This window comes from Paroedura picta, chromosome 5, assembly GCF_049243985.1.
Source record: "Paroedura picta isolate Pp20150507F chromosome 5, Ppicta_v3.0, whole genome shotgun sequence".
Lineage (NCBI taxonomy): Eukaryota > Metazoa > Chordata > Lepidosauria > Squamata > Gekkonidae > Paroedura > Paroedura picta.
Window position 1 is genome coordinate 96,444,419 of NC_135373.1, and position 27,247 is coordinate 96,471,665.

Below are 27,247 nucleotides of genomic sequence, written 5' to 3' on the forward strand. Positions count from 1 at the left end.
GCAACAATAATATTTTATTGCTTTTTGTGAGATACAAGCTTTCAGCCATCCCAAATCACAAGAAAACAATGCTCACCTAACCTATATAACCCCAGTCATATTGTACAAATTATAAAAATATTTGTGCTGTGTAATAAAGCTCTCAGAAGAAGCAGCTGATTGTCTTCATTGGAAAGCCGCTAGTTCCTCTGAGTTTGTCTTTGTAAGTACATCCTTCTCCTCACGCGGGGTAGCCTCCTCAGCCGAACGCTGCTAAGCCTCTGGCTCTTCACGGCTTTATATTGAATGGGGAACAGGGCCCTGCTCATGAGGTTCAGTCGCTCATTCAGAGATGCCAGCCTCTTCTTCATGGAATGCACTTGCTTCAGGAGGTTGTCGATTGCCTCAGAGACAGGCCGCAGGCTGCAGGTAGAGAGGACAATGCTGACAATGCATATACAGGTCAGGGACTGTTATTGAAAGGAAGGTAAACTGCAGCAGTTCGTTAAAACTTGACTCAGTCTCTTGTGTTGTGTTCTGTGCCACAGCTCTTATGACAGATATAATCAGTGTGGGAAAGGTGACTGAGAGAAGAATGATCCAAGACTTTCTGTAGGACTCTTGCTTATCAGTCGTTCCTAACTAAATACACCCTTTTCATTTGATTTCCCTGTCCCTCATGGACCACAGTTGTCCTTGGACATTTTCAGTACTGAAAATAAATGTTCAGGTCTACTGACATGAAATGCATGTTGCACTTAAAGTGCTTAATGTTTGCTTAAAACATCATGTTGTTGTTAGGTGTGAAGTCGTGTCCGACCCATCGTGACCCCATCATACGCACATATATTTGACCTGAGCCAATATAAATCCTCTATTTTGTCTACATAGCTTTTGCACACTAGAACATGAGAAAGGTAAACATTCATAAGCATCAAATGATATTTACTAAAATGGAATGTGCTTTCAAGTTACAGCTGACTTATGGTGATCAATTGGATTTTCAAGGCAAGGGACATTTGGAGTTGGTTTGCCATTGGCTACCTGCATGGTGCTCCTTGGAGCTCTCTCATCCAAATACCAGCTAGGGATATCCTTGCTTAGCTTCCAAGATCTGATCTAGCTTGGGCTATTCAGGTCAAAGCAAATATTTACTAAGGCAACTCATAATTTTATTCATAAAAGAATGTAAATAGTAACCAAGAAGTTGAATTTTATGAAGTGCAAAAAGATGAGCCCCAGCACTACATGGAGACTCATGAACACTCCTGATGATTTCATTCAATCCTTATTCTTAGGAATTTCTCTTTAGTTGTAGCCAGGGATCTATTCCATTGTTGGACACAGATGTTTCAGCATGGTGATAAACTGTTATCAAGAACGATTTTGATAGATAAGAATGTACATGGCAGAAATTTTTGTTGCAGGGATCTCCAAAATAATTTGCCAGTGCAACCATATCTATGAAAGAATAAAGAGCCCAGTTTGGATTACCTTTTGCAGTCACCTGCAGAACAGTCTGTTAAGGAAGTTATCCACTTACGTAGTATCACTCTTTGTCTGTAATGTTCATTGGTTCAGTACTGCATTTAATCAGTCACTTGGTTTTGTCTCATACCTTTTTTTTTTTGGGGGGGGGTGTCATTTTGTTTTAAAAACTGCCACACAGATGGGGATTAGAAAGAGGAAAACAGCATAAGTCCTTGGAATGCATGCCTGAAGTGACTGTCTTAGTTTTGCTTGAGGTTAAGGGTGGCTTTAGCATGCCGTCAAGAACAACTGTGCACGGCTATGTGTTAAGCTGTACATAAAAGAGGCTCTTAGCCAACATGCAGTCCTGCTGAAACTGTCAAATTGTGCTTTCTAGGGTATTTTTTGTAATATGGTGGAATGTAAGCTCTAAATAAACAGAAGCAGGCTGTAGTGAAACTGAAATGAACATATAACAGAGGTTTTTTATTGTTCTCAGCTATTGCTTGCTAAGTGGCTGTTCCTGCTGCTGGTGGCTGCAGGTGTTTACCAACTGATAATTTCTGTAGTGGTATGAATATCTTCTGCTGTTATCTCATGGTTAAAGTCCTCAGGAGAACAGCCAGAATGAAAATTACAGTGTGTGTGCATGAATGTGTGCAGGCAATAAGATAAAGAGGCAATAAGAGTCTTCCATGCTGTTGATGAAAGAAACCCTCAGAGATGTGTGAGGGGAGACATCCCCCCACAGGCTGATGATTGCATGCACTTTTTAATTAGAAAAAACAACAGTGATGTGATTTCCCCCCTCCCACCCATTCTGCTTCTATTCTGACGGTGAGTTCCGTATTTAGTGCAGCATAGACAATACTACCAATTACTTTTCTTCATGTCAGCCAGATGGTAGAACTTTGGCTTTGGACTGAATAGACCCGGGTTTGACACTCCTTGGGAGACTGTGGGCCTGTCACTCTCGTTCTCTCCAAACCTAACCTAACTTACTGTTGGAAGGAAAAAACAGAGCAGTTCACCCTAGCTGCTGTTGGAGAAAGAAACTTTAATACATCCGTAATGGTTTAAACAAAGCAAGCAATGTGAAACATTCTCAAAACACATGGAAAAATAAAATAAACTGTATCCACTGAATTTGGGTGACAGTCACAGTGAAGGATCTTCTTCACTCTGTTAATGGTTAATATAGGAAACTGGGCCTAAGACTTGCTGTGCCGGTGCTTAGGTGGGCCAATAGCTTTGTGCAATTCATCAAGCCCTTGTATTAGCATAATGCAGAAGCATCACAAAACAGATGCAGGCAGATCAGCTGGCGATATGGCAAAGTGCTTCACGTATGTTATCTCGGTAATCCTTATACAGCCAAATAAGACAGAGCAGTGGCCTTGTTATCCTGAGACTGCAGATGGGAGGTTTAGAGAAGCAGTTTGCCTAAAGCCACCTGATTCTGAAGCAAGTTTTGAACCAAGGAATTTCTGGCCCCCTGGGTTCTATTAGTCATCGTGCTAGTCTCTGAACAGATTTGTAAAGACGAACCACTGCTGAAACATTTCTAATCTAGCTACAACCTGTGTTTGCTTTAGATTTAGCACGATGATAATTACTCCTGTATTAGCATCCCTTTAGAGATTTATGAACATTAATGCTCAGTTTTGCATCCACTTTGAAAGAATCTTTTTCACATGGGAGTATTTCATGCATACAGCCGGCACTATAAATGTTGCAAAATACGAGCAACTGAAAACAAATCATTCTAATATTTTTCCTTAGACAATCCCCCACCCACCCACCTTTTCCTTGTTTCTGTCAACTACAGAATGGGTTACTTCCTCTCATTTGCTCCTTTTCAGTGAGAGGGATTTCAAAGCCATTTTCAAAAGCCCAATTGCTTTTTCTTGTCCCAGCATTCTTGGGCAGCTGCTTCTGTTGAGAGAAGGGTCTGAATTATGAATGAGCATTTCTTGCTCTCTGGGCGGGGAAGGGACTTTTTAAAATAAATCTTTACGGCTCTGATTTGCTAAGCAGTAGCTGAATGCCAGTTTAGACCTTTGTGCAGGTGTCACAACTGTCGTTACTCAGAAGTAAAGCCCACTTTAGACTAGGGTTTTCAGGTCCCTCATGGCCACCAGCAGGGGGTGAGGGAAGTGGTCCTAAATTCTGGTTTGGAAACTACTGGAGATTTGGGGGTAGAGGCCCAGGGAAGAAAGGAGGTACCACGCCATAGAGTCCACAATTTTCTTCAAGGGAACTTGTTATGTCTGTGGGCATTTGGCAGCCGATGCAAATGAGGGCTCCTGCTATCCAACGTACTAACCAATCAAAGGAACCTATTAAGGTCCAGACTGATTGCTCTGCTTAGAACCAATCAGATCACTCTGTTTAGGGCCAATTGGATTGTTCTGCTTAGAGCCAATCAGGGGCGGCAGTGGGCTGCCTGAAAAGTATACAAGTGCATGAGTTCACCTGTTCTTGCCTGTTCAGTGTTTGAAGTTTGTGCTGGAGTTGCTAAAAAAAAAAAAAAGAAAGAGCTGTTTTGGAAGAATCAGAGTCTGCATGCACTGAACCCGCAGCCTTATTAGAACTGATTTCCATAGTCTGGAACTGTAATGTCACCTGGAGGCTGGCATCCCTGGTTTGGACAGACTTATTTTCTACTAATTACAGCAGCCTGACTCTGTGCTTATTTCTCCAGAGATAAAATGTCCTTCAATTCAGTGGGTCTTTCTCCCATGTATTTAAATCTAAATCATTTGGATTGGTGGGATTTCTCTTTTCTCTATGGCTACATGGGCCTTTCCTTTTTTCCTTGTAAGTACAAAGATAATGTGTTTTTATAAGCTGCGACGCTGGGAAAGATGCATAAAAAGTATTGCTTGAATGGTGGTGAAAGTCAACCCTTAGCAAAATATTAATAATGCCTGAGAATGCCTGCTGGAGCAAGGAACCCTTTAAGTATGCTTGACAGGGCCAGCCACATAGAATGTGTAAAGTTTTGACTTCAATCATAGGGATACACAGATGAAGGCTTGGGGAGTCTTGAACTGGATGAGGTTCTGGCAGGGAAGGCCAACTAGACTTTGCATGCAGAGATATGTAATGATACCCAGATGGCCACTTGTAAACAGAAAAGTCACTTCCAGAAGAGTAATGGAGATATAAGAAGTGACAGAACAGGGAGTGCGTCACTGTGTTCTGTACATGAGTCTAAGCCATTTCAAGCCTTGTCATCAATTTTTGTGGTTGTTGCTGATTTCCAAATGTGACTCATTCTTCAATAAGAAACGTCTGGCTGCCCCAGGCTTTGAACTACCCCCTGCAATATGAAAATTTCATATTCCAGCTCAGCCTAGGAAACGATAGAGAAAGGGATGCCAACTCCAGGCCAAGAAATTCCTGGCAATTTTGGAGGGGAGGGATATAATACCAAGAAACCCCCCCCCTTAACCTGAAAGAGCAGCTTTGCTACAGGGGGGGGGGGAGTCAGAACAACAGAGGAGGGGGAGCAAACAGCTGCTAGTGCTGCCATCAGAGTGAAGGTCTGTGCATAGGGTTGCCAGATCTGGGTTGGGAAATACCTGGAGATTTTGGGGGTGGAGTTTGGAGGAGGTGGGGTTTGGAAAGGGAATGGTAACGCCATAAACTCCATCTTCCATAGTAACTATTTTCTCCAGGGAAACTCATCTCTATTATTTGGCAATCTATTTGCAATTCTGGATGGTCTCCTGTTCCTACCTGGTGATTAGCAACCCTATGTGTGCATCTCCTTCTCCTTTGCATGAGACAAAAAGAGAAGGAAAGCTGCTGTGGCAGTTAAAAAAAAGAAGGACAAAGAAACAATTACAGAAGTGAGTGATGAGGTACTTTGAACTTCTTGAAAAATGACCTTCTGCCCACTCCTGCTGTGGTGGAATAAAGCAAGGCTGAGATATCTGTTTGGTCCTGGCCTAAACTCTTTCGCCAGTGATCCTCTTAGTAAAGCGAAAATAAAAGCAAACGCATTGCCTGCAAGGAAGAAGACTGGCGGGCCATACATCGACACTTACCTGGATAGTTCTGGCAGCAGAGTGTTCGGATGACTCAACAAAGAGTATTTCATCTGCTCGAAGATGCTGTTCCCCCACTTTTCAAGCATGCGTGTGATGCTCTTTAGGCCTTGAATGTTCACCCTCTCTGCTGTAATAACAGAAGTCCAGAGGGAACAAAAAAGAAAGCAGTAAGACAAAGTAACTACACTGACTAGGCTGTAGTCTTAATTGTATTTGCTACCAAAATCTTCCAAGATTAAAGCACAAATAAAAATATGAAACTGCCAGGCTTCATGCCCTTGTGGAATTGGGTATAATTTCTTGAAATGTGCGAGGGATAAAGATAGTCAGCCATCAAAACTTAGGGCTTTAGGAACATGCCAAAATGTGTTGAAGGCTTCACAGCTGGAATCCACTGGTTGTGGGTTTTTTGCAGCTGTGTGGCCATGGTTCCTTGGCATGGAGAGATTCCCATCTTGTTGTGTTCTACCTTTGAAGATGCCAGCCACCATTACTGGTGAAATATCCATGACATTCCTGTCAAAATTCTTAAAGGCAGGAATTTATTCAAGCTTTTATAAGGAGCATTAGGTTATGACAAATTATCAGTGTTCAGGGCACCTTATGACATTGCACAGGCTAAAAAATTAGCAGGTCCCTAGTTCCTAGAAGCGCAGAAAGAACCTTCCAAATTACCTGTCTGATGCCTTACAGGCACCTCTTACCTCCATCTCTATAGTTCCATCCCTGAATTTCATGCAGAAGCTCCTTCTGACAGATACTGGTGGGCAGAAGATGGAAAAAGAGGAGAAGTAGAAGGGCACATTTGATAGGCAGTATCACAGCTTTCATCTTTAGGCTGCAAGAAAGAACAATAAAATCTATCCTTTGGTTTTCCTTACTTTCAGGCCTAGTGGTAAAATGCAGAATTAAATGTGGCATAGCCTGGAGAAAAGGAGGTTGAGAGGGGACATGATAGTCCTCTTTAAGTATTTGAAAGGTTGTCACTTGGAGGAGGGCAGGATGCTGTTCCCATTGGCTGCAGAGGAAAGGACGCGCAGTAATGGGTTTAAACTACAAGTACAACGATATAGGCTAGATATCAGGAAAAATGTTCATAGAGTAGTTCAGCAGTGGAATAGGCTGCCTAAGGAGGTGGTGAGCTCCCCCTCACTGGCAGTCTTCAAGCAAAGGTTGGGTACACACTTTTCTTGGATGCTTTAGGATGCTTAGGGCTGATCCTGCGTTGAGCAGGGGGTTGGACTAGATGGTCTGTATGGCCCCTTCCAACTCTATGATTCTATGATTCTATAGCCCTGCAAGCATTTACAGCACTTCATGTTGAAGACGAAGGCTGTATGTAGTAATAATGTCCTGTAGGTAAGATTTTGTATCTGTAAAACTAGTCATTGCGTTTAGTTAATGTTTGTGTCATTACAAAGTTGGAAACTAAACAGAACTCATGGGCATAATCTGTTGCTGAATGTTGTGACAGAATGTTATTGATGTCAAAAGATAATTGTGCAATCTTATAATAAAATTAGAAAGGGGAAGATATGACAAAACATACTGCTTACAATGTTACATACTGCATTCTGTGGTTAAATGGCAAGAGTGAAGACTTAGCCATGTCACAGATTCATTGACATTTGTCAGACGAGGTGGAGTGAAATTCCCCTTTAGGGGACTACTCAAGAGCAAATATAGCAGAATCTTGTCTCTACCATCCTGAAGAGGCACAGTGATCTCCTTCTCTGAGGGACACCCAGCATGAAGGCAAAGGGTGTTCATTCGAACACTGTTAGTAGTTGAAAGGTGACTGTCAAAAGGATGTGAGACTATCCCTTGAGGTTTTTGAAATGAAAGTGCAGTGGCAGCAATTCTAGTAGTTTTAACAATGACAGTGAAAAATTTTGCATTGAAATATTTCAGGCAATGCTGGTAGCACTTTCTTTTTTGCCTGCAAATCTTTCCTCCTGTCACTGTTCTAGTAGCTTTTGTGAAAAGAACTGTTATGTTTGTGAAAAGAACTGTTATGTAAATCCCTTTGTCAAGTCTTTTGTGCAGCTTGTCTGAAAACTTTAATGGTTATCCTGACCCTGTTTCGGAGGATTTCGATGAACAAGGACATTCTTCCAGGAAAAGCTTATAGTACTAATATGTTTTTGTAATCATAATTCTATGTATGTGAATTGAGTTTAAACGAAATCACCACCTGCACCTGTTTATTTTATTTCTGCAAGATGATGATTTTGGGAAAGGGGACAAAAAGAGACAATGCAATTTCTTTCTAAACTCACAGGGGTCTCCTTACTGAGAAACAGTATCACAGTTATCACACATATTTCAAGATGTCTGTGTCTGGACCTGCTGAAACAGATTTGCCCTTGGACATGTTCTTCTTGATTACAAATTGTAGTAATGTTTGATCATTTTTTATCATCAGAGTATCTCTTTTGAATCTGCTCCAAAGGTTCTCCTTTACTAAAGTGATACAGAAAAAACATACAGTGACAGTTCTGTGGTAGTTAGGAGCTTTTTTCAAGAGCCAGCTTGGTGTAGTGGTTAAGAGGGGTGGCTTCTATTCTGGAGAAACCTGCTTTGATTTCCCTCTCCTTCACATGCAGCCAACTGGGTGACCTTGGGCCAGTCACAGTTCTCTCAGAGCTTTTTCAGCCTCATCTACAGGGTGTCCTTTCTCAAAAGAGGAAGACAATTGTCTGCTGCTTTGAGACTCCTTAGGGTAGAAAACAATAGAGCTACCCCCCCCAACAAAAACAGTTTTTCTTTTTAGTTGCCTGGGTTGAAATGCAGTATTGTTAGCATTTCTTAAATCATCATAACAACTTTAGAGTAAAACAATTCTTGGTAGTTGTTGTCTGACAAGTATAGGGTAAGCCAGGGCCATTCCGCACATTGAAAAAATAGCGTTACGTCAGCACAATAGTATAAAAAATTGTGCCTCCATCCATTCCTCACCACCTGGCTCTCTCACTCTCCTCTGTCGCTTCTCACATTTCTTGGCACTCCGCATGCCTGTTTGAAATGGCAGAGGAAAGAAATGCGCTATACATGCGACCCTACTCCGCCTGTCAATCAAGCCCGGCAGCCAATCATCTTTCTAACTGTTTTGAAGGGACCATGATGCAAGCTATTTTTTGTTTTAAAAAGTAAAACTTCTCCGTTGCTATGCCTACACATCTAATCATAGATGCATAGTGCTTTTTTTTTTTTACTGCAACCCCTTTTGGAATAATGAGCCTTGAAGCTTTAAAAAAGTAACTTGGTTCCCGATTTTTTGGGGGGTAGGGATGCTAGAGAGGCATGCTTTGTGTGTTAACTGGTGGGGAAAACTTTTTTTCCCTCTGCCTGGATGATTGAACGCATATTTGTTGCTCCAGGCAGTTTGCTTCAGAAGAAAAGCCCCGTCACCGGGAAAAGGAAGAGGGAGGCGGGTGCAAGGTGGATGCTGGAGGCGAATATAGTGCTACTTCTCCTCCACACCTTTCCTTAGTGTGTGTTTGCTGGTTGCTCTCCTCTTGCTCACACTACATGGCTGGGGGAGTCCACTTTTGTGGATTCTCCAACTAGCGCTTTAAAATGGAGGATGTAGCTGCCGGTTTGCTGCTAGGATGCTGGATGCTGGCGACATCGTGTGAAATGCCAAAAAAATGATGTCAGCAAAAGGTAAGCCTTTCACTATATTTTCCGGGTGCGGAATGGCCCCCAGTGTCCTCTAGGAAGGCTAGAAAGGTGTCCATGGACTACAGAATCTCCTGGCCTTTGTCTCTGTTCTTCTTTGGGGAACCAGTCACAGGGGTGTTTGAATGCTCATCAGTTCTGCTCATATAATGTTCACCAGTCACAATCAATAAGCCAGTTTTCAGAAGACACAGTCTGTTAAAGTTCTGCTTTCCCCTTCGCCTTGCTGTGTAGCTGCTCCTCTCAGTAGGCAGTTGTTTAAACAGTAAAACCAGTCACCATCGTATAAATCAATCATCCATAAAAGCTGTGTTTTTGAAAAAGAATCCTCCAGTTCCATATTCCTGATAACATTAATGGCTGCCAAGCATATGTATTAACCCTACATTGTCAATGTTACAGTTAGTAAAATAAGATATTTCTCTTGTGATTTGTCTTTATAACTTCAAAAACTATCTTCCCTTGGCATATCAGATATACCTACTTTGCCTTGCCTTAAATAATATATTTTATACCAAGGAAAGGCAAAGAAGGGCTAAGTGACTTCTCAATAAAAGTATTTCATTTTAACAGAGAGTGACCAACATGGCTAAGAGATCTTTTTGTGATCTACCACAACTTAACTATGGAAGGTCAGGTTTTACACCGTACATGCTGAAAGGGGGGGGGGGGGGACCATCTTTCCTTAGCCAGATTTTTATATTAAGTTACATTCTGTTAAAAATATTACAATTAATCCAGAGCTACTAGAAGTAATTCTATAATTTGCTTTCAGGACCATCCTTGTCCTTAACAGTACTCCTATTAAAATTAATCCAGACTCTCCGCTCTTATTCCCAACTCCCAACCTCTAACAGACAAATATAACTCCCAAAATCATATTTCCCTCTTTCCCAGCACTCAGCTGCTTCTGGTTATTTCTAGGAATACTCAAATACCCACTGCTTTGGTTCACATCCTGTTCTCTGGTACTAAACAGGAATCTTTACTCATTTGTGGCTGTGTGGCCAGGTTGCTTCATTGTATTCCTTCCTAACTGTGCAGGACTGTGCAAATGGCTTTTTTTGTGCATGCGCAAATTTAGTTCTCTCCCCTTCCCGTTACTGCATGACTGCTCCACTCAGCAGGCAATTGTTTAAGCTCACAATTAAATCAGTTATAAATTATTTATATATCACTCATAAATAAATGCTACATTTTAATAAACCCCTAACTGTCATTTTTCATCTAAGTAGTTCATAGCAAAAGTAATGGATGCTGGTAAATTTGTCAGCAACAGTTTTTCCCATGACATATATCCATGCACTGATATCATTGTTGCTTTTGGGGAATCTTACCCTGTTAAAAGTGTTTAGGTTTTTCTGCAGATCTGGGGTTTTCTGCTAGATTTGCAGAAACGTTTCCCTATGGGGAAGGGCTAGGGGTCAATGGCAGAGCATCTGCTAGGCATGCAAGAGGGTCCAGGTTCAGTCTCCAGCATCTCCAGTTACAAGGATCTGGTAGGACCCTGGACAGCCACTGCCAGTCTGAGTAGACAGTACTGATCTTGATGGACCAATGGTCTGATTTGGTATAAGACAACTTCCTGTGTTTATGTACCCCCAGGCTCTGGGGGCCTTTTCGCACGGGGATCTTTGTTGCAAATTGTTTGCGGAATGAAAAATCGCCATTTAAAATAGTGGAATTCGTCGTTATGCATACCTGCCTTTGTAGTGGAATCAGTTGCGTTTTTTAGCGTTTCCCACAGGCTTCCGGTCTCGGCAGAAATCGCTAGAAAGGAAGCGCTATTGCCAAGCTCGTCCCGCCCCTGGCCGTCAAGCAGCCAATGGGCAGCCGTTAGCATGCTCCCAAACAGCCCCTTTCCCTTTAAGAAAGGTTTAAAAAAAAAAAAAAACAGACCCATAGCAACGAATCTAGGTAGATTCGTTGCAACGGAGAGACCCATCCAGCTGCCTAATGTGAGCTGTCGTTTGATTGTATGATCGTTGGCACGCTGCCTCGAGTGATAAAAAAAAAATCCCCCCCCCTCTCACGGGCCCGATTTTCGGCTGAATTAATGTGTAAAAAATAAAGGGACTTTATTTCAGCAAACGGGCTTTTATGTGGTTTGTGCTTAGTGACTAAAGGTGAAGGACTGAAGCCAGGGAAGCCTCTAAACAGAAAGAGGCTCGCTGGTGCGTTTATCCCCGCTCGCTCGGAGAAAAAAAAATGGCGATCGCTTCGCCGGAAGTTTGGAGGACAGGCTCAGGAGGAGGGACTTTGAAGAACCCGCAACAATGGTAACGCACAGGTCTTTAGCGCTAGTGTTGCAGATTGGTTGCAGGAGTGTATCGCTATCCGGAGGGTGAATCCACTTTTCTGGATTCCCCTGAAAGCGCTACAACGAAGTGCTTTTTGCTGATTGGTTTCAGGAGTGTTGCAGATTGTCTGCGACGTCATGCATTAAGGCAAATTAGTAGCGTTTTCAATTAGCAACCATTGTGCTATTTTGAAGCCGTGCGAAATGGCCCTGGGAGTTCCTGTGGTACAATGTTTTTGATCCATACCATGGGGTTGTACTTGGGGAAATACAAATATGATATTATTTTAGCTTAAGGTTAAGAAAGATTGTCATAGTTTATCAATGGTATATGTCTCAAATTATAAAATAAAGTTGAAGATTCCACAGACAGGCACTAGGTTTATATGTATTTTTTTAAAATTGCCAAATACATTAGAATGTATTAAAGTAAATTAATTAAACTTATTGACATAATACTGATAATGTCATACTCCATCCTATTTTTCTAATGTTGTTCTTCTAACCAGGACTTTAGAAAGAGGGCTGGTATGGTTCTTATTACTAAACAATTAGTATAGTTAAAATTGGTAAGTAGCTTCATACTACTTTAATCTCTCACTAGAACTTCTATTCTGTCCCCTCCTGTCAGACCAGGTAGTCTTTTGCCACTTTAATATTAAATACAAAACTACCATTTCCATGTATATTTCTCTTGTTTTCAGTTGATAATAAGTGCCAAGGGGAAAGTGAAGAAGTCAATGGGGCTTGGGACACCATCTTCTTAACAGTTTGTTTCTTGAGGATCTTGCTTTCATCAAAGGACATTGAGGCAAATGGTTGGTGTACAGAGACTTGGTCCCTCAGTTTTGCCCTTTATCCTCACTTGCTTCTGGGCTGAGGACATAGGAGGCATCAACAGGCAAACTGGCTGAGTTAGATATGATCCTCATAACCCTGAAAAAGACCGAAATTCTTGTGTTGGTTGAGGCTGGAAGCATAGAAAAGCAGGGAACAGAGAGCTTCTACAAAATGGATAGCAGTTGTGTTAAACAGGGTAGGATTGTTTTCTTGCCTTCAGCATTAATTAGTCAGGCCTATTGGCAGGGATTGATCAGATTTAAAATCAATTTATTAACCTAAATTATCAAGTTTCTCATCTGATAAGAACACATGAATTCCAAATGGTTATGTCACAGAATTCATTTATCAACTGCTTGGCTTTGTAGTAAATGCTGAAAAAATTAAATTACCTATCCAGTGAAGCATGACCCTCATCTCTTAATAGCTTTGAAAGAATCCCAACCCATCTCCTTCATATGCCTAAGACTTACTGGGAGTTGGCCCACATATAAATGAGTATATTATTATTATTGTCCTTTATTTTTTCTATATTCCAAGTTAGGTTAACAGCACTTAGGAATATTAAAACTAGGCATACTTTAAAAGAGATAATGAGTTTCATGTTACAGTTGTTTTAGGAGAAATGCATCCTGCTGGGTCCAGTGAACTACATTTTCAAATGGGGCACCTACACACATTCATGCACATGTTTCCCCGCCCCCCCTGCCTCAGCTGTCCTTCATCCCACCACTTCACAGACAATAGGGAAATAAAGGGAGGAGGTGAAAGGGGGTAATAAGATTATCTTCTCAAGAGGTCATCAAATTTAGGAAATCACACCATGAAACAAATGTGTAATTTGCTTGAAAATGAGTTCCATTGTTATCAAAAGGACTTCCAAATTGGCATTTCGTATCTGATCATTTGGGAAAGCTAGATTGTGAATATTTAAAATCATAAACATGTATTGTAAACATCCTTTGAATACAGTTGCATCCAAATTGACATTCCTCATTATTTGTGTATCTTTTTGGGGATGGAAATTTGCAAACTAAAACCGTGAGTATGTTGGCTTCTTGCTAGGTCTGGAGGCTCAGGATTTAGTGAGACTTAAGGGCCAACCCAGATGTTTGAGTTCTAACAAGTTAGGTCCTGGTTAGCCAGACCCAACTTGGGTTCTCTGTGCTGGGTTGTCACACAGCAGCTGCAAATAATGGCATTTAAAAAACTCAAGGAGAGTCCAAGGTGGTTTGGAACACTACCATAGAGGAAGATTTTCTGTCCCCCTCACTGCCATTTTCCTGTGACAAAACACTGCTGGGTGGGGAAGTTACTTCCCTATTGTCACTGTTCTGCATGTACAGAATACCCCATGTGGAGTTGCAAAAATGGGTGGATAACTCCTCAGTGCTCTTTTGGTATAGGAAAACAGCTGGGCATTTGAAATCTCGTTGTGCTTTCCTCTATTATTAAAAGTCATTCTCTACAGCTGCTTTGTGGTTGCAGGGAATCCAGGTTCACAGTACTGAAAAACTGATACAGGATTTGGGGACCCACTTGCAAGATTTGGGGGCCCATGCCTGCTTACCGAGACCCAGATAATTTTCTGCAAACATATAGTTTGTCTGCAGAACTTTAAATTACAGAAGACATTTCCCATGGAGATGGCCCTTTATTTCAGATGAATTGTTGAAGATGTTATCCTTATCCATTGTTGTTCCTCTATATATTTGTGAAACAGCCTAGAGGGTGAGATGTGTCCGGCTGTCCAAGTTGGAATAGGGACAATCAGGGTGCAGCCAGCTTTGCCCTGATTGGCCCTGCCCCAGCAGCTCCCGCCCTCCGGCCCTGGACTCTAGCCTCTTTGCTCCCAGATGCCTCAGTGCCTGGGGCCAGCAGCAGGTAAGGGGAGAGGGCCGTGGGCAAAGAGTCATGGTGAAGGTCTTGCTAATGAGTGCCTCTTGGCCTGCTAGGCTGGGCTTGCTAATGAGGGCCTCCCGGCCTGCTAGGCTGGGCCTGCCGACGAGGGCCTCCCGACTTGCCTGCTAAGGAGCTCTGTCCCGGCCCTGCTAATGAGCTGCTCAGCCCCCACCCGCCCCACATGATCTGACTGCGAGCTGCAGCCAAAAGCCACCTTAAGCTGCCTGGCCAGGGGCCAGGGGAGGGAGCCTTTTCAAGGCCCGTTCTTAAGAACGGGCTTTGCAGCTTCTACTTCTATATTCTGCATTAGCATAATGTACAATGATGGCACTAATAGCAATATGAAAAAATAGTTTCCTGTTCAAGGATCACAGTGTATATTACCCCTAAGTGGGTAAGGTTGCCAGTTCCGGTTGGGAAATACCCAGAGATATTGGGATGGAGCCTGAGGAGGGTGGGGTTTGGGGATGGGACTTCAATGGGGTATAATACCTCAACAGCTATTTTCTCTAGGGGAACTGATCTCTTTCACCTGGAGATTAGCTGTAAGGGGGGAGCTCTCCAAGCACAGTCTGCAAAGCAGGAAGAGTAACAGTTTAAGAAGGAACACTAGAATTAATTAAAGTGTAAATTAAAGTGTAAATGCACACACATGCAAGAACCTACTCTTTATGACCTGACATCCTTTTTATGTTTAATGGACATTCACCAGCTGAGAAAAACGGAAAGAGAGAAAACACCAGAGTGGCATAGTGACTAAAGTGATGAACTGTTTTTAAGAGAGCCATCTTGGTGTAGTGGTTAGGAGCACAGACTTCTAATCTGGCAAACTGGGTTTGATTCTGCGCTCCCCCACATGCAGCCAGCTGGGTGACCTTGGGCTCTCCACAGCACTGAGAAAGCTGTTCTGACCGAGCAGTAATATCAGGGCTCTCTCAGCCTTACCTCCCTCACAGGGCGTCTGTTGTGGGGAGGGGAGAGGAAAGGGAAGGCGATTGTAAGCCGCTTTGAGACTCCTTCCGGTAGAGAAAAGTGGCATGTAAGAACCAGTTCTTCTTCTTCGTCATTGGTTCTAGGGTACCAGTTGAAGTTCCCTACAGAAACGTCTGTTAAAAAATAAAGGAGAGCCTCTGTGAGCTTGGAATACAGCTGTGGAGGGGGGGCAAAACTTTGGTATTTGGTATTGACAATGTTTGATTAGCCATTATTATTATTATTATTATTATTATTATTATTATTAGTAGTAGTAGTAGTAGTAGTAGTAGTAGTAGTAGTAGTAGTAGTAGTAGTAGTAGTAGTAGTATTGGATTTCTAGCCCGCCACTCTCCTAAGGCTCGCGGCGGGTGACAACATGTAAAAACCCATAAAACCCCTAATACATAAAAACACCTAAAAACAATCCCCAACCCCCTCAACCCACTCCCATCTGATGGCGGCAGAACTATCCAGGAAACCAGGAGTCACTGCTGATGTAAGGGGGGGGGGCGATCTAAAAAGGGGAGGCGCCGGCCTCAACCATAAGCCTATCAGTCAAAAACGACCAATGTCCTTCAAAATGCTGAAACCGGAGCACAAATCCTTTACACCCGAAAGAATGGTGTCAGCTTCCCTGCTTGCCAGCCCCTGTGAGACTGGGGAACTTTTATCTTTCTTCATTTGTGATGTCAAAGGATGCAGTAAATCACCACACATCTGGGAATGAAGAGCTAACCTTCTTGATCACAAGCTCTATAAAACATCAACTGGAAAATATAATCTAGAAAAATCAAACAGAAGGCACAGATGTTTCCTTTATAGGGCCTTCTTTCTCTCTCTCTCTCTCTCTCTCTCTTTCTCTCTCTCTCTCTCTCTCTCTCTCTCACACACACACACACACACACATACACACACACACACACATAACTTTCCCTGTCATCATATTTTGAAATCCTTTTATTTTTGATATGCAACCCTTTTATCTCTGTTGCAGCACTAGCATTGTTTATAACATAAGATTATAAGCACTAACCGCCTCAAGGGAGGAAGGAAGGAAGCAAGCAAGCCATGCTGGACCATGCCAGTGGCCCACCCAGTCCAAAATTGTGTGTCACACAGAGGCCAAAACCAACTGCTATGAGGAGATCCACCAGCAGGGTTATACTTTGTGTCACAACCACAGACCTTTTCCAGCAGTTCTGGGCTCAAATCTTGTTGTTTTTGGCCAGTAAAGTCATAAATGATCTAGAGCCAGATTGTTGTAGTTGTTAGGAGTGCGGACTTCTAATATGGCAAGCAGGGTTCAATTCTGCGCCCCCTCCACATGCATCCAGCTGAGTGACCTTGGGCTCACAACAGCACTGATAAAGCCGTTCTGACCAAGCAGTAGTATCAGGGCTCTCTCAGCCTCACCTACCTCATGTTGTCTGTTGTAGAGAGAGGAAAGGGAAGGTGAATGTGAGCCTCTTTGAGATTCCTTCAGGTAAAGAAAAGCGGCAAATAAGAACCAACTTTTCTTCTTCAGTAATATCAGGGCTCTCTCAGCCTCACCTACCTCACAGGATATCTGTTGTGGGGAGGGGAAAGGGAAGGCAATTATAAGCTGCTTTGAGACTTCTTTTGGTAGAGAAAAGCAGCATATAAGAACCAACCCTCCTTCTCCTCCTCCTTCTAGAACTAGGCTAAAATAAAAATAGATAATCTGGGAATGTTTTACTGGGGCTTATGTGTTTTTACTGTTTTATGATGTAAACCGCCGTGAACCAATTTTGGGAGCAGCGGTCTATAAATTGAAAAATAAATTAAATAAATAAAATAAAATCTGAAGGGTTGCTTTTTCCCAGGTCACTGAAATCACTGTCAATGTACTTCTCCATATGCTTCTCTTTAGAGATCAGATTTGTGAACACGAAGATAGGTTCTTTTCTGTGGTGGCACCTGATGATGGAATTCTATGCTACAATGGATGATCTTGAGCCAGTCAGAACCTCTCACCTAATTCATAGGATTCTTGTGAGGATAAAATGAAGGAGAATCTTTAGCTTCTTGGAGAGCGGTGTGATAAAAAATATGTTAGCCATTTTCAGTGAGGGCCCTATGGCCTATTGGGGGGCACTGGGACATTTGAAGGGGGCCACAGACTGAAAAATGTGAAAAGGGGAGCCCAAAAGGTTTCAAGGGGCCCTGAAACTGAACCAATGAAACATGCTTTTTGTCACCTATTATATCATTAATTGCTAAAAAGTTTGACCTTTGTCAAGGGAAAGAGAAAGAAATCATGTAATCTGCTCCTTTATGTGTGCTTGAATTAATGCATTCAAGAAAAATATATAAACACACATGCATCTCTTGGTCAACTATTCTAGAAATCTGTCTCATAGATATATATAAGGCAAGTACATCAAGTATCAATCAATACTTTATTACTGAAGCTGAAGCCATAACAATCAACCAAACAAAAGCATAAAATACACTTCACACTAGGAAACAAATAACCACAGTCTCTCTTTGTCCATGATAGAATGTGAAAATGAAATCAGTTAAAAGTTATGAATTGTAGGTAAAAGGTTACTAGCACAAGGTGAAATCTAAATATAATAAAATGAAAGAAGAATTATGCATAAGCTACAATGAGGAATCTTCAGCTATACTAGAAACAAACCTTTTCCCTAATAATTATAGATGAGGAAATGAATTTAGTAACCATTAAGGTGACAAGAGAGAATATGTCTGCAAAAAGGAATATTATTTTATCTTCATCAGAGCCAGAGACAGTATTCAATATTGTATTCAATTTAATTCAGATAACATCATATAAGGGCCAATACAAGACATAATGAATGAGATTTTCTACTTAGTTAAGCCCAGAAGGGCAGAGCCGATAATCCAGTGTGACTCAATTAAACCTGCCATACAAATATGCTGAAGGACTGTAACCTTACATCAGTAAAGGATCTTCTTTGATTGACATTGGTCAGATAGTTTAAATAGCCTGAGAAGGAACTGCCATATTTAGGCCCCAGGTACCACCTGGAGAATTTGGAGTTTTGGACCACATTCCTATCGCACATTTATTTATTTATTTGTTTGTTTGTTTGTATTTGAATTTATATACTGCCGCTTACCATAGTTTCGCAGCGGTTTACAATAAAACAATAAGATATGCTACCTGTAAACCCCCTTAAAATATAAACATCAACATTAAAAGTTTATTTTTTTTCCATAGATCCAATCTTGGATTTTACAAAAGTCCCAGGTTTTAATCAAATCAAGAGAGTGTAATTCATATACTTTGGGTATAACTGGTTCATTCCTAGCTTAGGTCTTTTTTAGCCCAGCTCAATTCAAGGTTCCCTGTAGGCCAGTAAGGGTAGATGTTTTTAAATAAATAAAGATTATAACTATATGTTTAGCTGGTATAAAACCCTGAAACACGAATCAGCTTGAAACACTCATTGGCAGAAATTATTATTACTTTTTCAAGCCGCTCCATGGAAACTGCTGGATACAGTTGGCTCAACAAAGGTTGACAGCATATGAAAGTCTATGTGAGATCATATCCTTTCAAGAAATGTGTTGAGCCAAATCTTGCTTGGAATATTTTCATTAGATTTGCTGTGGTTTCAATCAGGCATTCGCTTTTTAGAAAAAACAATGCCACTGTGCTAATGCACTCTCAATAATAAGAATTCATCATTTTCTGACAGAAAGCACTGGGCACAGTGACTACCCTAGTTTAAATAGCCTGAGAAGGAACTGGCATATTTAGGCACCAGGTACCACCTGGAGAATTTGGAGTTTTGGACCACATTCCTATCGTTCGTTCGTTCGTTCGTTCGTTCGTTCGTTCGTTCGTTCGTTCGTTCGTTCGTTCGTTCGTTCGTTCGTTCGTTCGTTTATTTATTTATTTATTTATTTATTTATTTATTTATTTATTTATACCCAAGCACTGCAGAAGTGAAACTGGGTTACAACTGAGCCCCATAGACATTCCAGTGGAAAAATCCTTTGCTCTGTCCTTTGGCTTTTCAGATGACCACCTTGACCATACCACCCCTGTCCCTGGGAAGGCTCTAGGCCAAATTCCAGCTGTGGAGACTTCCCCTTGCCAGTTTTCTGACTTCCAAGGAGTGGCATCCCTATACACATGAGAGTAAACATTTGGATGAAGTATTTGAAAGCCAGGAGTTGGGTATGATAAGCCATGAAGAGGGCAAGGCAATGGCCAACAAGACCATACCTTCTAGCATGTGCTTTCGTGCTCCCAAATCTGAAGGATTTTGTCCACTGCCACAAAACAATATGTCAAAATGTGAGTTTCCAGCCTCACATTTCCATCCAAATCAACCCTTCCTGTTTGTTTCATCATTTATCCCCAAGGTACTATATTTCCAATATATGTTTTATTCATATACATGGCAGATAAGCAGAGGCATAGCTAGAGTTATTTTATATGCATCTGGTCCAGAATCCTGCATGGAAAGGAAACGTTTTCCCCTCTCCTATTTCAGTACTGGATAGAACATTTATATTTTCTTAGAACAGCTGTACATTTTCAGTCCATTAAGTTCTGCTGCCAAATATGTACTTCATTTCCAAGAGGTCACCACTTTCTTCAGCCTAAAAACATGCTGTGTTTAGTACAAGAATGTGAGGAAGTCTGTTCTGGGTGGTTGTTTTTTCATTGTTATGTTGCTTGAGAACAAAACTGGATTCTACAATAGTGTTGCTGAGGAGGAATAAATTTAATCAGCCTTTCACTTGCTTTGATTCCCTTTTATAGGGGAACCTCAGGAAAACCCTAAGTACACTTTCCTGGGAGTAAGTCCTATTGAATAAAATAAGAGTTACTTCTGAGTAGACCTGCCGATAATCGCTGTTTTAGGTATTTAGCTGAATGCCAAATAGATGGGAAAACCAAAGCAGATTGATTTGAGAAGTTTGTCTCCAAATTGGTCAACCGGCCGACACTGTGGTAAACGTTTAATGTAGGTAAGTGCCAGAAGATGCAGGTTAGATCAAAAAATATTGACTTGAGATGTTCACTGCTAAGGGGCTGAACTGTCAGTGAATGACCGTTTACGCACTGCAGGTTTCATGCCAGGCTGCAGGCTGGAGTTTTAGACGTCGCAGGTTGCCTCACCTCTTCCTGCACCCACATGGGGGAGCATTTGGCCTGGTGCACCTCATCTGCCCCCGATTTGTGATCCTGTATAGGAGCCGGGGCAGTGAAGTTCCCAGTGCATAAACGGTCAATGAGAAAGAGATCTTGATGTTGTCGTGAATAGCTAACTGAAAACATTGATTCAGTGCATAGCAGCAATGAAAAAAATTAAATTTGTTGCTGGGTGATTAGGTCAGAGATTGAAAATGTAACAATCAATATAGTAATGACCCTGTATAGAAGTATGGTGCAGCCACATTTGGAATACTGCATGCAGTTTTGGTTGCCAGGTCTTTTAAATAAAAGGCAATGCAGAGGTGGGGGGAGGCATAGAAGAGGGCAGCCAAGAGGATTAAGGGATTGGAGATTTTTGGTGGAGGGATCTTTTGGGCATGAAATTGGGGTCACCGTGGGTGTGGAGATAGTTGTGAGTTCTTGCATAGTGCAGGGGGGGGGTTGGACTAGATGGCCTTGTAGGTCCTTTCCATGATTCTATGAGTGCCTTTCTTATGAGGAGAGACTGGAGAGCTGGGGGCTAAAGAGACAGGATAGAGTTTAATAATATTACGTATGGAATGGAAAATGTGGCAGGTATAATATTTTCTTTTGCTCCCATACTAACAGAATTTGGAGTTCATGATGAGAATTTCCGTGATTACAAGGAGCATTCTGCATCAATTTGTTTTCGTATTTCTGTGGTGCCCTTCCCTAAGGACTCGGGGCGGCTCACAACATCTTAATATCATCAAATAAAACATTTAAATTATAACATCAATCTATTAAAACCAGTCTATGTTAAAACCTCAAGCGCTACCACCCTCTCTCCATTGGGAAGGGGCAAGAGCTATGTTGATGTAAATGTCTGGCGCCTCGCTGTAATTTCCTAGGCAATTATTTTCTGCCTTCTGCATGACTTAAATCTTGGTGCTAAGGCGTCTTAATGCTTCCATCCAGATTTAATTACAGTGTGTCAAGGAATGGATTCTTCAGCTTCTACCAACAAAACCTTCTTCCTCTCAGTTTTGTTGTATATCAGATTTCCAAATATGTCATGGGAATATGGTACTCTGATTTAAACGATCTTCCTCTTGAGGTAGAACTGGGGTAATGCCCTGTTCCACACTGGCATAACATCTTGCCTTGTGATGCGCTGCTATAGCAGTCAAGTTTGCACAATCCTAACAATTTACAAGCTGGTGCAACAATCCTCAGGAACAGGTTAAGCCATCCCTGGGAACAGGTTATGAATAAGTGTTAGCTTTTTAAATACAAATTTCAGCTTCAGCTGGGGAGGGGACAGGATGCTTCCTAGCCAAGCACAACACTTTGTGTTCAGACACCCAGTGCAGAAATTCATCAGGATTAATTAATTTGCTAAATCAATAAGACATGTGAAAACAATTGAAATACAAAATTAGGTACATATGCATTTCGTATGGGAAACTGTAATTTGTTTGGTTTTTAATGTTGGCCACAACTCTTTACATCTTCTGGCCTTTAAAGTTTTTGCCCAGTTTTCTCTTTATAGGATTAAAATGAGCACCTCCCCCATCCTGTTTAAATAGCATGCAGTTAGTTTCAGTGATCAAGTTGATACAAATTGAGGCTCCTTGCCACATGGTTGCTTTTCCTTAATCAGAACTTTAAAACCATTTGGCAATGGGTTGTGTTGTAAAACACAAGGATGGAGAGTTCTGGCAAAACAGTAGGCACAGAGAGATTCATCAGTTGGTAGAATGAAGCATAACTAAATCCATATACACATCTATCTGTCTATCTATCTGTCTGTCTGTCTGTCGTCTATCATCTATCACCTATCATCTATCATCTATCATTGCCTCCTCCTGAAGTATCAACCTTTCCCCTTACCATATTAAAGTGGGGAAAAGGCCTATATAACATTAATGTTTCAAATTTGAGCAATTTCCAAGAACCTGTTCATCACATAATCCCTACCATCCCTTTAAAATGCATGGATGTTTCCTGTATCCATCCTCTAAGGAAGACACAAATGATCCTTTGCTAAGGCAGAATGAACACATTACCTGGACTCCACGGGACCGTCCTTCTGAGATGAGGCTTCCAAGTGTCTGTCGCTTCTCCTCTCTCACTGCCATTCCCCTGGACCTCTTCTTGTCATGAGTGACGTGTCCTCTTATTTTCCCTATTGCACACATGTTTCCCCAGCCTTTCCTTGGAGCCTCTTCCAGCTGCTCCTTTTTCACCCTCCCTTTCCACCCATTGAAGCTGAACATCTCCCTGACACATGGAAGCCGTATGCAACTGCAAACATTCTTCCTTGGGATTAAAGCATGTGCCTTTTCAAAGCTGATGCTCCAGTTCAGCAGCACCTTCTGAGTCACGGCTCCCTGCTTCCCTTAGTTATCACCACAGTTCTCCTGCAGCCAACATCATTGCAAAACCCTTCTCTGGGCTTCCATGCTTCCTGTGCCATTTCTTTATGCAAGACAGATCTTAAGCCTGCTAGCCATGAATTTGTTCCCCAAGTCGGGTCTGCTGATTGCCAATTAATTCTCAGCTGATTACTTCATCCATGATATATTATGCCAGAACTATTTTTGTCGACATGAACAAGGAAAATGAACTTTTTTTTGCCATGCATTCCTCTATTCCCTAGTTCCTGACCTGCCGAACTAAACACAGACCTATGCTATGGTTGCATAAGAGACTTCCAAAGAAAAAACGAGATGTTGCAATAAGCCATGTTAATGACCGAACTGGTGGTGATCTTGCTCTGGATGAACAATTGAGCCAGCACATCCACCTTGTGGATTTCAGGAAATGATGGAAGGGAGGGCTTTTGACTGCTACTGAATTGGTAAGATTGCCAGCTATCATTGGGGAAATCTCTGGAGATTTGGGGCTGCTGCCAGGGAGAGCCAGTGGGGTGGCGGTGGTGGTGGAGAAAGCCCACACAGTGTAGTGGTTGAGAGCAGCAGACTCTAATCTGGAGAACCAGGTTTGATTTCCTGCTCCTCTACTTGAAGCCTGCAGGGTGAACTCAGGTCAGTCAATTTTCTCAGAACTCTCTCAGTCCCACCTACCTCACAAGGTGTTTGTTGTAGGGGGTGGCAGGAAAGGCATTTGTCAGCCAGTTTGAGACTCTATGCGGAGAAAAGCAGGGTATAAAAAACAACTTTTCCTGCCAACTAACTCTCTAGGGGTGACAACTGGTTACAATGCTGCTGTTGTTCATTTGGATTAGGGATTTATTTTAAAGCTTTGTTGGTTTTTATCTTTGTATAAGGTTTTATTTAATTGTAAGCTTCTGCATTTGACTGTAGGGGTTAGTTGGCGGGATAGAAATATTAGCAATCACAGTCAGTTGTCATTGCAGCTCCCTCTGTAAGCACAAAGGTTGCAAAGTATCCCTCAATGCAGGTTACACAGATTGACTGCAGTCCATTAGGGCCCTTCCCTTGCACAGACCTGCTGCTTTCTGCCATGTCCCACCTGTTACAGCAGTAGGCACACAACACTGCCTTGATGCCTTACCTACATTACTGGATGCTATGAAATGTGTGTATTTGGTTGTTGGGAGTTTAATCTCACAGAAGTGAGGTGTGTTTCTCTAGATTCAGTAAACTTATTTTCTCAACTGAAAGGAGACAATTTAAGAAGACCCATAATTAAGTTTCAAAGCAAGCAGTAGATGTGAAGTATTATTATGCAGACCCAGGACACATGAAAAGAAGCAAAGGATCAGAGCATTAATCATTTTAGTGGAGTAATGGTGGTTTATGTCAGATAGGGCTGTAGTCTATCATTTGTCAATCTGCAGATTTTTCTGAGTAAAAGCATTTCTCTGGCAGTGTCAGTTATTCTTAGTAATGTTCAGGTGAAGCATCATGGGACTCGGAATATTAAATTTTCTACAAGAAGGAGTGCCCAGATAGGAATAAGCTCACATTTACTAGTAATGGTGGGTGGATCTTCATGGCTAAAGAACACCACTAGGACACACCCTTCCAGTCATTCCACAGGTAAGGAAAAGCACTTCCAAATTTAAAAGAAGCCCTGTTTGGCTAACAATGTAAGTCAAGGAAGTTAAGAGGCTTCTTTTAAAAAGTGGAAGCTCTACCCAAATGACTTGAACAGGACGGATTACAGTCTCTGGTGATCTTAAATCCACGGTAGGAACATATAAGAGAAGATGGTCCTTCAAGTACCCCAAGACATGCAGGGCTTTAAATGCCAAAATCAACATCTTGAATTGGGCTTGGGGGATATTTGGTAGCCACTGTAATTGCTGTAGTGCCAAGGTCACATGCTCCTGATACATGGTCTTGACCAGCAGTCTGCACTAGCTGGAGCTTCTGAACATTCTTCAAGGGTAGTCCCAAATAGAATGCATTGCAATAGTCCAGTCTAGGTGTAAATTAGGCAGGGATCACTGTTGCTAGATCTGACTGATCCAGGAATGTATGCAGCTGACACACCAGCCAAAGGTGGACAAATCACTTCAGAGTACTGCAGCCACCTGGTTTCCTAAGATGAGTGTTCCATCAAGCAACATTCCCAAGCTGTGAACATGGCTTTTCAAGGGAAGTAGAAACCATCCAAGACAGGAGACATCTCAAGTCCCAGATCTGCCTTTCTGCTAACCCATAGAACTGCTGTCTTGTCAGGATTACATTTCAGCTTGTTCACCCTCATTCAGCCCCCTACTGACTCCAATCACTGGTTCATAGTATCAACAGGCTCCTTGGAATTAGCTGGAAGAAGTAGAACAGGGTATCACGTACATATTGGTGGCTTTGGAGCTCAGACCTCCTGATGACCTCTCTCAAGGGCTTCATGCAGATATTAAATAGCATAGGAGATAAGACTGAACTCAGCAGAACCCCACAGGTCAGTGACCTTGGGGCCAAGCAGGAATCCCCCATCACCATCTTCTGAGACTGCCCTTTCCCAGATAGTACTAAAAACAACAACAAGGTGCCCCCATTCCAAGTGCTGAGTGGTGGCTCAGTAGGAAGGCATGGTTGGTGAAGGTTGCTGAGAGTTCCAGCAGAACTAGCAGGGTCACATCCACCCCCCCCCCCCGTCTAGTTCTCAACAGAGGTCACCAACCAAGGCAACAAAAGCAGTTTCTGTTTCCAACTTTGGCCTGATGCCAGATTAAAATGGGTTCAGACAACCAGTCTTTGCCAACAGCTTCTGGGCCCGAGAAACTATCACCTTCTTGACCACCTGCCCCTGAACAGCCCCCTCTTCCTATCTGATAGCTCTGTGAGATGGGGCTTTGCAACCGTCTCACTGTTGTTTCCTTTTTCATATGCCACTCCTCCTTTATGGGCTGCCATAATGGAGAAGAGGACAGTCCTTTCCTCGAATTGTCTACTAGCCATGCTTGGCCTGTATGCAAGCCTTAAGGACATTAGCTTTGATGTCACAGTACTAAATGTGCATGGCACAGCATTGTTTTAGAGTGGATCAGCACATTATCCTGAGGGTTGTTGTTGTTAGAACAGCACGGTGAAAACTACTCCAGTAGAATCAGGTAGTTTAGCATAGCAAGCTTTGCAATATAGTGCAAAATGGTGGGAGCTGTGACATGACAGCATAGGATTCAAATTAGATAAGACTCATGGTTATTAAGAAGCACGCCTCCTGTCCCAGATACTAGCAATTTAGGATTGCCCAAACAAAGTCCAGAGTAAAAGGAAACATAAATCATTTTAAAGTAAACCCAAACAATAATCTGGATCAAATAGATTTCTCACAGCTGCTTTCATTTCCAAAAAGGCACACACAGTGCAATGTTTTTTTTTTTATCTTCATTCAGTGGAAAGAAAAAAAACAAATTACTGGAAGCATCCCAATCCATGCAAACAAGATAAAAATCTTTGATGAAGCAGCAGAGATTATCAGCAGTTTGCTTGCTTGCTTTCAAAACTCCTTTCAGTGGTACACTCATGAGTACGAGAAAGGGTAAACTTTTAGGACAGCCAAGAAACATCATCCCAAAGATTCCAAACTAACCCTCCAATAGCTGTCAGGGTAATGTTTCATTATTCCATACAGACTGTTCCAATGAATTAGTGTGTATACACAGAAGAGAGTCTGCCAACATAACTCAATCATTTTGATGTTAGCTAATGGTTCATGGTTACAGCACAAACACCATACAGTTTGCCACCAATTAAAAAAAAACTCAGAATGACTGTCATTTTACCATCATTAATTAACTAGCTGCCTAAAGGTTCCACTGATTTCAGTGGTGCAAGATATTCACTCTTGTGCTGCCACTTTTACCATGAGGCTGGAGAATGTTAGAATATAATCCATTCTCCTGTACTCTTCGCCTACTGCAGATTACCAGATTATGGCATGTAGATTTGTGTCGTTGCTAATCAAAATGGATATTAGTAGCACCTAAAAGACTAGCAAGATTTGTAGCAGGGTAGGAACTATTTTGAGCCACTGTTCACTCCTGAAAGTTCATACCGTGCCACAAATTTTGTTAGTCTTGAGCAGTGACCCATGAAAGCTCATACCTTACCATATGAAAACTCATACCTTTCCACAAATTTGTATTATCTTAACACTCTCCAAATACTGACCTGTTGGTGATCTCTGGCCCCAGAGAAATATAGATAGATTTGACCAGAGTCAGGGCCTTCTTGATCTTGGCTCCAGACTGGTAGAATGGGTGCCTGTAAAATGAAACTCTTCCACCAGGCCTGTCCTCTTCTTCCTCTTCCTGCTGCTTGTTGAGTGGATGAGGTGCCGGCCTGCTGCTGGTAAGTTGCTGCATTCTCAGCCTCTTCCCACCCTCCCTCTCCCCCAGGCAAGGGAAGGAAGCCGGCTGCTTCTTTTGCCTCCTGTGTTGGTCTTAAGTTTCAGCTGTCTGCT

The 27,247-nt window shown here is 42.0% G+C and overlaps 1 protein-coding gene and 1 long non-coding RNA gene across 5 annotated transcripts in view; one reads left to right on the forward strand and one right to left on the reverse strand.

Annotated features, from left to right (window-relative positions):
• Window positions 1-23,001, reverse strand: LOC143838233 (uncharacterized). 4 transcript variants are annotated; one of them, XM_077339258.1, is made up of 5 exons: window positions 22,414-22,990; window positions 12,353-12,423; window positions 6,212-6,345; window positions 5,505-5,634; window positions 4-402 (listed from the first exon to the last, which is right to left on the reverse strand). In XM_077339258.1, the coding sequence occupies exons 3-5, from the start codon at window positions 6,336-6,338 to the stop codon at window positions 180-182; spliced, it is 480 nt and encodes a 159-aa protein (XP_077195373.1). In that variant the 5' UTR covers window positions 6,339-6,345; window positions 12,353-12,423; window positions 22,414-22,990; the 3' UTR covers window positions 4-179. The 4 variants fall into 4 exon arrangements, with proteins under 4 accessions (XP_077195376.1, XP_077195373.1, XP_077195375.1 ...); XM_077339261.1 differs by lacking the exon at window positions 12,353-12,423 and having other exon boundaries at window positions 1-402; window positions 5,505-5,631; window positions 22,414-23,001; XM_077339260.1 differs by lacking the exons at window positions 12,353-12,423; window positions 22,414-22,990 and adding an exon at window positions 12,162-12,345.
• The window catches only part of LOC143838234 (uncharacterized), an 8,865-nt gene continuing 1,541 nt past the window's right edge, over window positions 19,924-27,247 (forward strand). The window contains exons 1-2 of the long non-coding RNA XR_013231306.1: window positions 19,924-20,196; window positions 23,007-23,207. This is a non-coding gene — a long non-coding RNA (uncharacterized LOC143838234). The remainder of the gene's footprint in view (window positions 20,197-23,006; window positions 23,208-27,247) is intronic.

Coding starts and splice junctions, on each gene's coding strand:
- LOC143838233 (XM_077339258.1), bottom strand. CDS start 6,338: ATGAAAGCTGTGATACTGCCTATCAAATGTGCCCTTCTACTTCTCCTC. Junction 5,635..6,211: donor ATGGAACTATAGAGATGGAG/GTAAGAGGTGCC, acceptor CTGTTATTACAG/CAGAGAGGGTGAACATTCAA. Junction 403..5,504: donor CTGCTGCCAGAACTATCCAG/GTAAGTGTCGAT, acceptor CTCTACCTGCAG/CCTGCGGCCTGTCTCTGAGG.